The sequence below is a fragment of the Cololabis saira genome, chromosome 8 (genome assembly GCF_033807715.1).
Source record: "Cololabis saira isolate AMF1-May2022 chromosome 8, fColSai1.1, whole genome shotgun sequence".
NCBI lineage: Eukaryota > Metazoa > Chordata > Actinopteri > Beloniformes > Belonidae > Cololabis > Cololabis saira.
In genome coordinates, this window is record NC_084594.1 from 14,474,082 (window position 1) to 14,490,980 (window position 16,899).

The window sequence follows — 16,899 nt, forward strand, 5'->3', positions numbered from 1 at the left end:
TGTATCATGTCGCAACTTAAAGAAAAGTCTCTTGGTGCCATGGCCGAAACCGAACAGGAAGTCGGCTATTTTGAATGAATTGTGTAATTTGGCGCAATTTATGCCATTTCTTCGGCCGCTTCTTCGCCCGAACCGTAACGTGTTATACATCAAAATGTGTGTCTCGATCCTGCGACGACGCGCATTACTTTTCTCATTCAAAAGCGTTACCGTGGCGACGATAGACGCCAAAAAGCGCGCCCCCCCTTCATCTGATTGGTCCATATTTTATAGTTCCTACTTTCTGCCATAACTTTTGAATGGTTGGACAAAGAGTCGTGGGTGGTGTCATCGGACTCGGTTTTGAGTCCTTGAACATAATTGGTGCAAATTAGCCCCGCCCCTTCTTCTGATTGGTCAATATTTGATAGTCCCTATTTTCTGCTATAACTTTTGAATGGTTTGATATAGAGAGTCGTGGGTGGTGTCATCCGCTAAATGTCCAGGCCTGAAGAATCTACATGCAAGCCATACAAGCGCTTCCACTGCAGCACGCCTGAACGTGCACAAGGGTGTGAGGGCCCGTTCATCGCTGCTTGCAGCTTTAATTTCTCTTTGCTTTTTTATCATAAGTTATAACAATAGAAACCAAAAACTAGGAACTAATTAGCAGGAACACTCTCAGTAGAAAACCATGGATAGACTTTTAGCCATAAAGTTCAAATCTGAGACAGTCCTTCACAATAACATGTCACAAGAAGTGAAATCCTTCCTCTAGTCTTGCTGCTCTTCTTTGTCTATCACCTTGCATTGTCTGAAAGCTTGGCTAAAGGAACGCAGTCCAGACTACAATCCTGCGCCCACTGATTTGTAAAACACAGAGCTGAGTTTAAAATAGTTCTTCCTCGCCAACCCACTGTTTTTTTGGGAGGGTTGTTTGTTTGTTTTCATTTTATGTGCGCATGATGTCAAATTCTGCATTATATTTGGGAGGAAATTGTTTAAACTTTCCCAATGTTTTCATCCTGCACCACTTCCTCTACATCTCCTCTTAAATTTGTCTGGATTTAGGGTGTTGTTCTTGGCATTACTTTGAGCTTTCAAAAGCCAATCAGCTGCTCCTGTATGTAAACAACTTTCTTGTTGCCATGGCTACTCATCATGACACACATAGAAAAGTGCCAGAATTATCTGCAGAAGTCCTTTCAGCAGCACATCTGAACTAGCATAGCAAAGTGCTTCCAAAATCAGTTTTCTAACATTTTAAAAGCTCTGACAACCATGACCAGAGCTTCTGTAATGGGCTGCCTCTACTGCAGTGAAGTGAAAATACAGAGCCTGATTGACCACATTAAGGCATTAAAATTGTTTGGTAAACACTTTTCTGTGGGACCTTTTACACTCTGACCATACAGATGTGATAGACCTCTCTTCCAAAAAGCAACATCTTAACTGCAGGAAACTACTTTTGGCTGTTCCCTTTATGGGTGTCCCCACGGTGGATTATGATATTCTACAAAAATCAGTTTGGCAAAGGTTTTACACCAGATGCTTTTTAAGATATCTGATGTGCTGTTTCCGTTTATGGCTTGGGACCAAAACTGTAAGACCACAAGTATGTGGAAGACAGTCCTTCCTGTTATGTGAACATAGTACAGATAAACTCATGGTAGTATGTACACTTCTATCCGCATTACTTTGCACAGGATTTTGCAGCCAATGTGGAAATCATCCAAAAAGCTAAACTCCACTTCAGTTCAATCTTGGCTGTTTGAATGTTACCCTGAACTAAAAAGGGGCGAGTGGCTACTGATTTCATCAAATTGGATGGAGGATGACTTAAAAAGGAGGGAAATCTGAGGTGAAAATACAATGGCTTCTCCAGCTGATGTTAATTAAAAGTTTTGCTGAGTGCCATTTGATTGTCCAGTTTATTTTGGGCCGTACTTTTGGGGACATCTACTCCTGGAAAGAAATCACAAGTGGCTAAAATGTTTTCACTTGTGAAGAACACTTTGCAAAGCAGAACAATGTACTCAAAACACTTTGAAGATGACCTTTAAACCTTCCCCTTTTTTATCATATTGTGTGTAAAATCTTAAGTAAAGTGTGCGCCCTCTTTTACGCATGGCTGTATGACAGCTATTGGGGCAAATAAGTTTGCAGAGCATCAAAATGTGGAATGGGTGTTGTAATTCTAAAAATACAGCACCAAAGAAATACCAAGCCCAATTCACTTCCCACAAAATATATGCAGAGTCTTTTCATCATGAATCCAGAATAGCTTTATGCAAATGATTTTGGCAATAGTTGCACAGTTTTGTAAAAAAAATTCTCCTTTTGAATTGTATTTTCTCTTTTTAAAACCAGGGTGGATGTAGCCAGAAGTTAATGAAACTGAAATCTTGCAGGATGCGGATGGTTCATCTTGAACCTTTTTTCCATTAATTATTGTAATGTTTATCAGAAGTTGGATCACCAAAACAAACCCATTTCTATTCCTCCACCTCACCAATGACTATCCAAACTTTACCCTTTGTGAAACTGTGCTATACTGTAGTATCTTTCATTTCCACTTCAGTCAAATAATTTACCCTACAGTTTTCGTAAATTGTTAGTGTCTAGAGCCATTCAAAGCTAAACTTTGTAATGAAAGGCCATCTGGACATGGGCAGTTTCACCTTTTTTTTTTTTTTTTTTTAATTATTTTTATCCAGTTTCATGTATCCCATATTTGTAGCAGTTTTTCTAAGAACAAGGAAGGAACTCGACGCAGAATGTTCCGTGAAACCACAACTTTATATTTATAAAACACACAATGCACGTTGGTTTGGATCAATCAAATCAGAAACAATGAGCACTTGAGGTGCTGGTTGTGGTTTGTGTGAGAGTGCTGTTGTATCAAAGTGGATGTAATTTATTGCTTTTAGCACTACTCTTCCATTGTAAGAACATGAATGCCTTATTTCTTGGATTATAAACTATTGCTTCCAGGTGATTCACGTGATGGTGTTAACGGGTCGCCAATATTGTTAAAAGACAAATCTTAATTCAACTGCAACATGAAAAGACCAGGAAACAAAACTCAAAGGAGACTTTGTTGCCCTGTCTCACATGTTCAGTCTGCATGATGGGCCATCTGTTGCAGGGGTCCCGACATCACTTCCTAAAATACAGCCTCTACAAACAATGTGACCCCTGCAGTGACGGAACATGCCCCGCCATAGGCACTTTATCTGTTTACACAGGGAACTACTCTGTTGAGTGTTTGATGTGTGTGTTAAATCTCTACACATAGAATAATAGATGTATTGAAAAACTTTGACTTATCCCACCTTTAGTTTTTTTCATGTTGGTGTGTATGGGGTGTGTCTTACATCAGGTTAAGTGTTTTGATGACTTTGTAAAGATCCCTCCAGAAAAACTGGGTCACTGGGGCTCCAGGAAATCTGTTATAGGTCACTATGGATAAGGAACAAAGAACATTAAAGATATTTTAACAATTGAACACATGAAAGATTACTTAATATAACATAAAATAAAAATAAACAAACTTAAAGGCTTTTGAACCCACCAGAGAGAGCAGCAAAGTATGTGTGTGCGCGCTATTAACCGGCTTTGAACTCAAACATGTCTTCCTTATTGTTTCTGAGAATGTTTCTGTATTTTCCAATGTGCTTTTTATTTCCAGTGCATGTTCCAGCATTATCCAAATGCACTTTGTAGATAATATTGATCATTGGTGAGGTCATTGCCAGAAATATTCAAATTAAGTTTTAAATGTCAAAAGGTTAGATTTCATATTTATAATTATCGGCCAAAACATAGTTTAAGCATATCTAAATGCCTAAACATTGGGGAGTAAAGGAGGGAAAACAATGCTTTTCATTTAATGAGAGCAGATGTCCCTTTTTTTATTGTATACATCTGTCATATAATCTTCAGCACATAGAACTGTTTAGATTTGAATTTTCTGACCATGTTTGATTTTTAAATTTCAGTTCATTCTGAAGAAAATTGAAATTAGTCCTCTCATTAACACCTGGAAGCAATTTTTAAAAAACCTGGATGTGCACTTTTTTAATGAAATTGTTCAATTTGTCTAAAACAATACAAAAAGACATTTTTTTTCTGGGAACATTTTAAAAATTCAAATTTGTGGTGATAACTGCTGTACAGTATATGCAGGAAGAACCAGTGTGATCAGCCCTCTGATCAACATAACACAAATGTAGTGACCTGAAATTGAAGCCTTTATGCCAGGAGGTGTTATATAACCGGGTATGTTTCAGGACAAAGGAGCACTTGAAGTTGGTTATAATGGGGAAGATGCGGTGCACACATGCATGCGTGTGCTAAATGAGAGTAGGGAGGCTTGTGACGTTTTGTTTTAATCTTGTTTTATTTGACTGCAGTATTCATCAAAAAGAGTTGTATCCTTTTTTTTTTTTTACCATCCCCCCTTTGTGGCACCCATTTTTCACCCATTTTTTTTAAAGTCTATGCAGTAACTTTAAAAAGCTCCCCGGCATACAGCATTGTAAACAAATATTATTCAAAAGTCCTTTCGAGGGAATTAATTGCATCCTTTCACGATGCAGAAACCCCCGTACAGACCTGTGTACCATTTGTCTGCAGCAGCAAGCACACAAACCTTTAGCACACAGTGCATATTAGAAATATTTCCTAACAATCATTATGTAGGAAACCACCACAAAATATGCGTACACTGGGCTGTCTGAATATAATCCGGTCATTCGAAAAACAAAAGGTAACACTTAAAATTAACTGTACTTGACACTTATTGTTGTAATTAAAAAAAACTTTGCGCAACGAGTTGTTTTTTGATTTGGTTTTTTTTTTCCCCGCTTCCCAAAACAAAAGCCAACGGAGCAGAAAGAGAAGGAAAACCAATTGGCTTGAGCATATTTTAGACGTGTCATCTTAAAGTCAGTGAAATGTTTTTGGATTAAAGAGTTTGTATCCCCATTTCCTATTTTAAAGCAACATGAGTACCAGCTTAATTTTGATTTTATTAAAGTTCACTTTTGAAGAGTGGAATAAAGATTTGCGGTATTGTTAATAGTTGGTTCTATAAGTGCAGATTTTTTTTTTTGTTTATCTCTCCTTCTCTCCTCAAACATGTTCATTTTCTCATAACTGGCTGTTTTTGGTAATGCAGATATTGAATCGCATACTGGGGGGCAAGCAAGACAAATCTTCGCAAACTGAATTTAGAAAGTGAACTCATCCATTATCTTTACCTGCTTCATCTTACTCAGGGGTCTGCTCGATTCATCAAAGCTGCTGTCAGGCAGCGGGTGGGGTACACACTGGGCAGGTTTCCTAAACGGTTAACATTTTCACATTCATTCATATGTACCAGATTCTTTTAAAAAAGAAAGAAAGTTTGAACCCCCAAAATTTAGTCATTTAGCAAGTAATAGAAAAGTGGAAGGGTACATTGGTCTACACTGCATCTGTGTTCAGATCCCCGTTCAGACTTGGCATTAATGTGCATCCTGAGAAGTCTGAGAGCATGTGGCCAGGACCTGGCACATGTGTTCACAGCTGCTGTTAAAACGCCTACTTCACTGGAAAGTTCCCAAATGCACCCTAGGATGCTAGTGTCCAGACTATGACAAGAATGTGTGGAGGACACCCTCATGTGAATCCCCACTGATCCGAATGTGCGCAGACCTTGCATTAGCACTGGCCACTTTTGATGGAATATTCTTGGATGCATTGCAAGTTCTGAGGAGGGTCAAAATCATTAAAAGATGCTGCTCATCTAGAAAGTCTCTGTACAAAAAGGACCTGTTAGAAACGGGTACTAAGTGGGGTTTTTTCAGAGCCTGAGACCACTGCATTATGTAAAGAGTGGGACAAAATGTGGAAATTACAGGAAGAGCAAAGGAACACTGTGGAAAAACCATCTTCATGATCACATTCGGTGTCCGAAATGCCATACTAAACAGTATATACTCAAAAAGTATACTTAAGTTCGGCACACTTTTGAGTAAATATCAGTAGCATGCATTAATTTGGACATACTACTCAGAGCGCACATTGCACTTCCTGCCGTTGGGAGGGGGAGTTGTTACCATGGTAACAACTCCTGTCACAGCAGCAGTAGCAGCACCGCTCTGCTTTTTTCCGTTTATCCTGGCCGAAAACAAGATGACATTATATAATATTATTATATACGAACATTATAATATTAATATTATATAATAATAATATTATTATCCTTAATATTATACTTATGACATATACGTATCTGCACAGCACCCAATCACCGCGCATTGCATTGTGGGAAGTTTCTGCTTAGCTAGTGTCCATCAATCCATACTAAAACATTTCTCCGGAATGAGTATGGATAGCGCATACTATTGAGTATGTACTAATGTTTCGGACGCACTAAAAGATCTCACATTCTGTTTTTGCATACTCATTGGGGTGGAAGTATGGAATTTCGGACGCAGCTATTGATTTTGGCCTGCAGCCACGAGGGCAAGTTAAAACTTTCTTAATGCAGAGAGAAAACAGAGCGCCGTATATGCTGCTTTCTCTGGACTCATTCAAGAAGGACTGAAGCAGAAAAATGTCCGTCGGGTTACAAACCGAAATGTGACAGTTTTTGGAAAATCATTGATAGAAAAAAAAAAAGAAGATTAAACTTCATAGATCTGAGAGCAATCTATAATTTGACCTCTTGCACAAAAAATGTGTTGTTTTTTGTTTTTTTTCCCCTTGGTAGTTCAGCGAGTCCGTGCTGCTAAACTGCTTAAAGCAGCATTTTCACCACGTGAGTCTCAGGGGCCCTGAATGTTTCTGCTTCCCTACTTCAGCACAACTGTCTAAAATTAATGGGTCATTGACAGACCTTGATGACAAGCTGATGAGGCATCCATTCATATGAATGACGTGTCTTGTAGCAGGGAAACGTCTAAAATATATAGGGCAGTAGGCCATGAGGACCAGCATCGGGGTCATATGCCTTATGAGTTATAGTTGGCAGTCTGCCAAACTGCAGTGGATTTTTTTTTTCTTCCACCCACTCATTTATTACATATCACTTAGAAATAGTACATGTGGTGATAAGCCTGTATATATTAACTCAACAGGAATTATCCAAATATCTAGGGAAGGTCTTGCAATTCAATCAGCAAGGTCTGCTAATCTTTTTATATTTAACTGCTTTTGATTGGCTTATTGAGCAGTAATGCAACTATGATACAAAAACATGGTTTTGAGAATGATTCATGTTTGGGATTCCCTGGAAAAGACATTGGGCCATTTGTTTTGGCTACAAAAGCTGCATTGTATCGGTGATGCTTGTATAGCATCAACTCTAATAAAGGCGGCACATCCTCTACCAAGTTATTCTAGAAATTAACTTCCCCTGTACGGCATTCCTGAGCAAATGATGCATTGTTGTCAGTCAGGGCTGGGCAGACCTTCTCTCACTTTCAGCATCAGCATCTGTGACTCTACTGCTTGGCCTCGCTCCATGGAAAATATCTGCCAAATCCATCATTTCAGTCCTGGAAGGAAAGGAGCAAAATGGTGACTGCGGGGTGGGGGGGAGTGAGGAGGGAAGGGTGTTGCAGTAAGCCCCTTTTTACACGTTGTACCAGGTGCAAGCTTTCCTGTCCCTGCAACGTGTATGTGAGAGCTAATTGGCTTTTTTTGACATTATGCCCTCCTCTGACCCATATGAAAACACTGCTCTCCCCCTTACTTCTCCAAGCCAAGATTTGCTTCACTTTCTCTTCTTGGCTAAAAGGTAATTGCCACCGACTTTTGACCCGAGAGTGTCAATTTTTGTGGGACACAGTAAATTACGTTTAGTCCAGTCGAAGCCAAAAGTAGAGCAGTGTTTATTGTGTTCCCGGTTACAGAGCTGGCTTCTGAAGTAAACCGTGTTAAGGGAAGTCACATCTTCTCAGTAGCAAGTTACATGCTTACAATTTTTTTTTATTAAGGGTACGTATGACTTAAGGAAAGTGACATTTTTTTTCCAAGTTATTTGAAAATTAGTCATGGTAATGCAAGGATGCTGGTTCCTGAGAGTGTCCTCTTTTGATTGAGAACATATATTGTCCGTACTGCAGCTTATTTTACTGCATATGAGCTGTGCTTCACATGGCTGAACTAATCAATTTTAATCCTGACAATGAATAAGGTCTTTCACCCCAGTGGATCCTAAAGCCTTGGCTCTGGATCTCAACGCGTTTCCTTTGCAGCAGAGGGGATACTATGCTTTAACATAAAAAGTTATTGTAAACCTATAGTTCTTTAACTTTGGCAACATCTTTTTGCAATGGAATGCAAAATACTGAAATGGACAGTCATACTTGAACTTGAATTGATACGTCCTCTGCAAAGTCCAGCGTTTTCCAGATCAAGTTATTTTAACAAAATGAGCAAAGTTATAATTGGCTTGAATTAAAGTGAATTGAGCCACATGTATTATTTTTCATTCGTCACACAAAAAGGAGTTATTTCGTATTAGTGTCATCAGTCTGTTGCGATTTTTATATACCTAAATCCAATATTGTAGGAAAGTACAATGGTATTTAAAACAAACTCTCCCCTGAGTGCGAGGTGGGGGAGAATGAGTTACTGTACCAGATAATTCAACGTGGCATGCAGCTGAGGTATTGATTGGTCAGGTGTGAACAAATATGTTCTAGTGATAACCAGAATTCTCTTATTTCTCTCTATCACCGATTGTGCAACTATTTATTTTGCGCTAAATATTATCAACCACACGTACAAATGAAAATATACCAAATCTTGCTAATACTAACATGGTACTTTTCGTGGTGTTGCACTACACTTCATTGTTATATATTTCATTTTTTTTCTCTCTTCAGTCCTGGACCCTGATTAGTGCGCGCAAACCCTGGATTAGTCATCTCCTTCGGCCTTCCACACATCCCAAAAGTAATCTGGCCTTTCACTACGCATACAAAAGGCTTAGAACAATCACCTACCCAGGCAACGGCAGGTCTGACACGTAGACACGGACGACCAGATATCCTGGGATGTGCTGGGACACGGGGTGATGTCATTGTCCCCTAGTCACTTGAGAGTTGGCTCCCTTTGCACGATTAAGCTGATAAAGTAGGCATGTAAACCTCCACCGAGCAGCTGCATGACGGACAGAGCGATTATTTCTTCTGAGGGGGACAGCTCAATAACACACAGGTAGAAATTGTGTCGATTCCCAACCAAATATGTAACTGGAGAAACAAGAGAGAACATGCTGATAGAAGCACTCTAGTGTTGCCTTAAATTGAAGGGGGAAACTTTAAAAGGTAGAACTGACTCTGCATATGGATACATGGCTATGCTTTGACTTGAATAATAATGGTAAAAGTAACTTGGACAAAAATAGGATGAGTAAAGTTAAACCTTGGAGTGTCCGTAGCCCTGCAGCTTTTTGGTGATAGACAAAACTGGACATATTTTCCCTGATGGGGCTGCTTGTCTTTGGATCAAAATTTATATTAGATTTATTCCCTTTTTCCGATTGAGACTATTTGGAAGGAAGCAGAAATATTTAGACAGCAAAAGATTTTGCCAACTTCATGGACGAATAATGAGAATTCAGGGAACCTGAGAAATCAACTAGGGGGACTCAAAACTGGAAAATCCCGACCTGCTGACAATCATAGGATTCCAAACTATCATGAATGTAGAAAACGTGCAAATGCAACAGTAATGCATTAAAGGGGATCTATTATGGCATTTAATGTATATTTTAAACAGGCCTTGAATGTCTTAAAAACAATCTAAAGCTGTTTTTTTCTACATAAAACAGAAATTCAGCCTGTGGGCCATGTCTCTAGTTTTACCGTTTCTAACCTCATTATCTGTGAGGGATTCTGAGGGGAGGGGAGGCTATGATAATGAGGCTCTGCGCTGATTGGCTGCCTGAATGACGTGTAGCAGGGGAGGGAACAAAGCCTCGCTCCGGGGGGAGAAGAGCCGGCTGCGTACACAAAACGTGTCCCATGCGAGGGAGCTTCGGCGACAAAATCAATTCCATTGCTTTATTTTTTTTGTATTGGACTGTCCTAACTGGCCGCGAGTTTAACGGTTTCAGTGTGGACACAGAGCGTCCGATGTCACGCAGCTCGATGCGATAGTCGGACGCTCGCATGCATTTATGACACGTTGTAAATGGATCTTAAGCCTGAATTACGGTTCTGCGTTAAATCGATGCGTACCCTTCGCCGTAGGCTCTGCGTTGGTGTAACGCGGAACCATAAATCAGCCTTTAGTTACCTGAAGAGGGATCCGGGTCACCTCGTCTTCACACTAGTTCACACAGGAAGATTTAATTGAATTCTAGTGCAAAATGCAAAAAATGTCCCTCGCTGTGGAAACAGTCACCGCTTCTAAATGGCGGACGCTCCGGCCGGCGGAGTTAGTTGTGGGCGTGGTTTCAGCAGCCGAGGCCGACCTATGGAAATCTGCGCCTATGGTGACGTCACCATAGGCGCAGATTCTCAACGGCTCGTAGAAATCACATGACACTGGAAGATTCAGCCGGGCGGGCTGTACAGACACTGCAGAATTTCGTGGCTTTACATCTTTTCTGTGTTGGCAGGGTGAGGGGAGACCACTTTATATATGTTAAAACAAGAAAAAAACGTGTTTTTCATAATAGGTCCCCTTTAATTTAGGAATACAGTTTTAAGACACTGGAGTTCAACCAAAAGTGTTTACAGTGTGTGTGAGTGTTGTAACAGCAAACTGCGTTGGAACATAATTAGTTGTTTGTGTGTTTGTCCGACAACATTTCTGTTCTTCCCACTCTACTTTTGATTAGCACAAAGCCAAAACACAGAATAGAGGATGCTCTATTGCATCCTCTCTTTAGAAAAACAGTACAAGTGCTTGAGTAGATGGGGGAGGGAGGGGGAGGGAAAAAGGCACACAAAACAATGTAACAAAGAGAAACATTATTTAAAGGGTGTGCAGAAATTGAAGGCATTTTGCATGTACATGCTGTTGCAATAACCTCCTGCACTCAGTCTTTCCTTTCGTAAACCCTGATTTGGGATCATTAATGACTCCATGGGGAGTTTCAGAGGAAGCTTCAACCAGAACTGACCCCTCAAAGGCTCCAAAGGCACTAAAGTCTTTCTTCAGGTGCTTGAGGGTAACAATATCTGTTGTGTAATAGAAACTAATTTATTTTTGCCGCAGCTTCCACCATGCAATTTAAAATCATGGATTAAATAATCTAGAAGGGGAAATTGACATCTTATCTTTAGGAGTGCAGACTTCTAGCTATATCCTCTTAAACTATATGTACTATAATGATTTGCAGTGGATTTCTATGACCTTGTATTTGAGCTTAGCACATGACAAAGGGGTGGAGAAAGCTTTGTGGAGGGGCATGGCGCTTAGTCTCCCACGGCCAATAAGAACTTGACTGACCCCGCTGTTGAGCACCACAGTGTCCCGATCATCCAACTGTTTGAACTGGCCACTGAATGAGCTCAACTTTTCTTCATTCAGTGGAAACGAATGCAGGCAGAGGTGGGACTAGCGACTTCTGGATTGTCCTAGTTCACAGAGACTCGGAGATCCCTTCTGGTGGATCCGTAAAAAGTATTGTTTTCTTTTTCAAAGTTTTTTTAATACAAATCCTCTCTGCTCCATTCAGTGATGCCGGGTCTGCATTAACGCACCTCCCTGAGTTTCCTGAAGAGCTCCTCAACAATTAAGAGCACCTGCCAAGGTAAGATGCTGAGCACTGACATTTTTTTGAAATTGTAAAAACATTTTGCTGCTACAGGTAGTGTACTTTTGTTTTTTTCTGCAGTAGTTTTATATAAGGCTTCAATGTTTAGTATTAAACTTGGTAAGAAAAGGTGAACTTATTTTTAAATTTATTTTTTTCTGCATCCTGCTTTTCTGTTTTTTAAGTAAGTATTCACTAGTTTGCAATTCAAACAAAAGGGTACACTCTGAATTCACAAAAAAAAGAAAGCTATGGCTTGATAACTAACTGCGGCAAAGTCAATAAAATGGGACATATTGCCTAAACTATTATTCAGGACATTTCATCTTGTGTCTGCAGATACTAAATCCTGTTTTTACCTCAGCTTGTGTCCTCTGCTAAGCTAGCCCAGCTTTTGCTGGAATGTGTTTTGTCAAGTGGCACTTTCAGGCTGCTCACTCCGACTGCTTTATTTAGACCCACGGTACAGAGTTAGGGGTTTCATGCATCTGGCTATTTGTCTTGACATTCTTCTGCATGATGCAAATCAACTTTACAGAGGTTTTTACTGACTCCTGACAGTTGGCTCTCTTTGCATGATCCAAGCAACCAATCCAGCTGGAAACTTGGGGATTTTCTGTAGTTTGGGGGGGCTTAAATGATTTTTATCTGGGGCTCCTGCCTGTCAGAATGTGGTCCTCCGCTTATCATCTAACATCGCCCTAATTCATTTTTCATCATTTAAACAATGCAGACAACATGTTCTCTCCTATCAGGAGCTGACACTTCCCCTACTGTCTTATTTTAGAGCCACCCTGGCGAATTGTGGTGTCTGCTTTCACACCCTAAAAATATTTTAACCTTTCGGTCTTATGATTGTGCCATTTTCAATGAAAGGTGACGGTGTTAGGGGATATCTGCAGCATCCCAAACCTCTATTTATCAAAGGTGAGAGTACTTCTTAGTCTCTTACACACCATTGAAACATGTCACTGCAACTTCAAAAACTTTAACCAATGCCAATATCATTTAAAAGTAGTATCTGAATATATGAATATAAATATGTTTAATAATTCTGATGTTAACCAACAACCTGTCCTGGGCGTTTCCCTGCACTTCACCTGTAGAGAGCTGGGATGGGCTCCAGCACATCCAGATGATGCTGATGGGGAAGAAGTTGCGATGGATGATTAAGTTGTGTCTTTTATTTATATATATACATACATATATAATATATATATATATATATATACATACATATATAATATATATATATATATATATATATATATATATATATATATATATATATATATATATGTGTGTGTGTGTGTGTGTGTGTGTGTGTGTGTGTGTGTGTGTGTGTGTGTGTATAAAATTATCAAATGGATATGGCAAATGTTAGAATTTTGTAAAATTGACTGAGCTCATTTTACACTGACAAATAGGATTTCAAGTTTCCCTTCCCACTGCAAGTCATCCACACTCACTTTTAGAGTTGTTACAGTGAGTTAAATGGCCCTGAAATGTGAAAATATGCAATTTTGTGGAATGTGTCCGAGAGCAACAGTTTCCTTTTTAAACCAAGCTGATGCTGCCTGCTTATATTTATTTATTTTCCCCTTCCCACCTCTGGTGACTGTGACACGCTTCTCCCACTCACCTGTTAGTATTGGTAGTACCCATGCTGAGGGGGGAGCTTTTACTCAAACAAATTTGGACCTAATGTCTAATAGTATAATGTTTTATTAAAATCTATTTTCAGTGGAATATGCCACCTCCGATATCAAGTCAATCACAGAAAGTCATATGGCTTGATCAGCTGCACAAAATGCTGTTTCACTGGCAAAAACTTAAGTGCCCTTGTTTTTTTTTTAATGTTATCTGTAAGACTTGGTTTCTTCCTTGAAGTTGCTTCAGTATTCCAAGTGACCCATTAAGAATAAAGATACAAGTTCTTATTTCTCTTCCACTACATATTGCATAAGCACAATAAAACAGGAGGCACGTTTACAGCTGCGCAGCAGCAAAGATCCCAGCTCAATAACAAAAGTCCTTTTACCTACATTAAATATTCACAACTTGCTGTGTACAGCTGGCTTATCTAGTAAGTTTTCACAACACTAATCTAATTCATCAAGCAAATCAAGTCCTACTTGGCTCCAAAACACAATCATCACCAACACTTGAGCATAGACCTGAGCTACGGAGCCATGTGATTCTTACCTGTGTTCATCGGCTGATCGATGCTCTCTCTGGATAGTCTCCCCTGTGTAAACGGCACAATAAGCTTTTTGACTCTGCAGATGGACTCTGATTCATCACTTCTAAAGTGAATCTGTGAGAGATTTGTAGGTGAGAGCTCAGTGAATGCATGTTCGGAGCAATTCAAAGTGGAGCAAGAGCCGAACTCGCATAAGGCAGGTCATCCTTTTGAAAAACTCTTCTATTTTTTTTTTAATGGACGCGTGCACTCTGACCAAGACAAACTCTTTAATCAATACAAAATCCATTTACTTTAAGCTGCATTGTGGATTTTGTAGTGCAACAAGCCTCCAAAAAACACAAACAAAAAAACATTTAGCCAGTCAATACTTTGATTTCCATTTATGCCATGACTTGCAGAGTACGACAGTTGGCATGCATCTTTTGTACAAAAGGAAAGCCATTTTCCAAAAAGTCCATGTAATAATCAATGCAAATAAACATGTCTGGAAACATGTTACCTAACCAGATTTTAACTGCCACCTGGCCAGATGTATGTCAAATATAAAGGTGTGATATATTCATGCACTTCTGTCTTGTTTTGATGAATGTAAGGTCTGTCTCCGTTTGAGTGCAATGCTTCGACACACATGACCTCAGCAGCACTGAACACTATCAGTTGTGCTTTTCACAAATGTTCTTGCAGCAACAATTGTTGGATACATGTGTTTCTCATTCCTTAGCTGCACAAAAGGTAAATTGCACAGTCAGACTGACGGAGCTGACTGAAGACAAAACTAAAGGGAGGGTTCAAGAAACTCATCATGCAATTCTTACAAGGACTACCGAGGACATGCCAGAGAAATGGCAACATTTAGATTCAGTCACTGATGAATTGATGTAATGGTTAAAATATTTTAAATAATCCTCAGTTAATTAACTGTTATCAATGGATTGTCTGCATCAAGACCAGTAAACAAAAATATATGTTTTGGAGAAATACCAGCAACTATTAATTTTCTTTGCCGTTGTCTTCTCTCTCCTCTTTTTCACAGATTCCAATTACTGAGGAAAAATGGCGCCTGCTGTTGGTGCCCCTCTAGGCTACACCCCACCCGAGGGTGGCTGGGGATGGATGGTAGTGGTAGGGGCCTTCATCTCGATTGGATTCTCCTATGCGTTTCCCAAGTCCATCACCGTCTTCTTCAAAGAAATTGAGGTGATCTTCGACGTGACGAGCAGCCAGGTGTCCTGGATCTCCTCCATCATGTTAGCAGTCATGTACGGCGGAGGTGAGCTCCAATCCAAAATAAAAGCTACTACATGTGGGTTTGTTAACATTTGACATTTGCCACATCAGGAAGATTAATAGATGGAATCAATTTCTGGTTCTTGGCATGACTGTGCAAGATTTATTCCTTTTGGAGTTCAGTTAGCTCAATCCTTTTTTTTTGCTGAAATACAGTTGTACAGGGAAGCCTCTCACTCATGTTGTTTGTTACAATAATAAAACACATCTACTGAAGTGTTGAAACGTTCTCTTGAGAATATAAATGAGATTCAGCTTTTCATACCTCTGGATTGTTTCCCCTTGTGCTGGGACAGTGGAAAACCACCAGGGAGGTGGGTTGTTTTCCTACTCTGAGATGAATGAGACGCTGGATGATGTCACAACTCTGGTCAGTCAGGTGGTGAAAAATCTCTATTCATGTGCATGAAAAGAGAGAACGGAGTTCAAAGAAGCCCTCGTTGTCTCACATGACCCCCAAAACAGTGCAGTCTCTAATGTGTCATGAATTGGAAAAAGTAAGAACGGTAGCTATAAAACCATGTAGGAAGAGTTGCAGGCTACGAAAAAAAAGGGACACATTTTTTCTGCCTACTGCATTATCTGAATAATGCATAATGTATTACATCAAAACTTGGTCAGTTCCATTTTTTCACTACACGAATCCTGTAAAACAAAGCTGTCTTTTTGTTTAGCGGTTATGCATGCCAAAGTCACACAAAGTCACACCTGATCCAAGTCGTGGCCTCATTACTTTAAATCAGAGGTATCACATTCCCCTTAAAGGAGTTAAAGCTGCTTGTTGTCCAGCATCTCATTCCACTAACGAGTAGTTGCAGACTGACACTCAGGCAGGTGAAAGTGGTTATTGAGTTACATGCTGAGGCTCCTTAATTTACCTTTTCACTTTCCAGGGTATCGTTTAAGACTTTTTATTTTGGAAAAACAGAACTCATCCAAGCTTGTGTTCCGTTTTAAAGTGAGTTTTGCATGACTTGCCATGTGGGAGCTTGCAGTGGTATGAGTACGTAGACAAGTGACAAGCAGATCAACTCCTACTCCTACAGTACTGGCATGTTTTTTAAGTCCCTTTGTAGCTGTAAGGGGGCAGGATAAGTGCAAATCAATACAAAAATGGTTCTGAGAGATCATCTTAACCACTGATGAAGTGTTTCTTTCCTCGTGGGAGTTGTCTTCTGCACACAACAGTGCTCCCATCCACCGGGGATTAAAGGGGTCGCTGAAATATTTGATTTTTATATGAAAACAACGTGAATCATAGGGGATGGCCTTCAGTTGCCAGTTTCAACGGCTGATGGCCGTCATGAATATCTTTTGGAAAACTGAGAATATAAGGTGGAAAGGTTTGTCAGTCTTGTGTGCAGATGACTGTTCCCATAACTCTTTTAAACATTCTGTGCGCATCAGCTGGAGTTCATTAACGACCTACTGTTGCATACCTCTGTACTCCTTCAATTTTTGATTCATTACGTTCATAATATTCTACATTGGTTTGTTTCCAACCTTTATATCCTAAGCAACCCTCCCTGCAAAGCAGAAGGAAAGAACTCATTGTTTCTGTGGAGACTGCCTGCATTACAATTTAAACCCCCTTTTTCTTGCACCGTGCTGGCAAATGAGTCTGGACAACCTCTAAACAAAAACTGTCAGTTTCCATTTA

The 16,899-nt window shown here is 39.8% G+C and overlaps 1 protein-coding gene across 3 annotated transcripts in view; it reads left to right on the top strand.

Moving 5' to 3' along the window:
- slc16a1a (solute carrier family 16 member 1a) overlaps window positions 1–16,899 on the top strand; it is a 47,932-nt gene that overhangs the window by 28,159 nt on the left and 2,874 nt on the right. Inside the window, exons 1-3 of one of the 3 annotated variants that reach the window (XM_061726825.1) lie at window positions 11,432–11,541; window positions 11,669–11,743; window positions 14,986–15,222. In XM_061726825.1, the coding sequence (XP_061582809.1) occupies window positions 15,006–15,222 (217 nt within the window). In that variant the 5' untranslated portion in view covers window positions 11,432–11,541; window positions 11,669–11,743; window positions 14,986–15,005. Of the gene's footprint in view, window positions 1–11,431; window positions 11,744–14,985; window positions 15,223–16,899 lie in introns of those variants that run through there. The other 2 variants (XM_061726826.1, XM_061726824.1) reach the window with 2 other exon arrangements.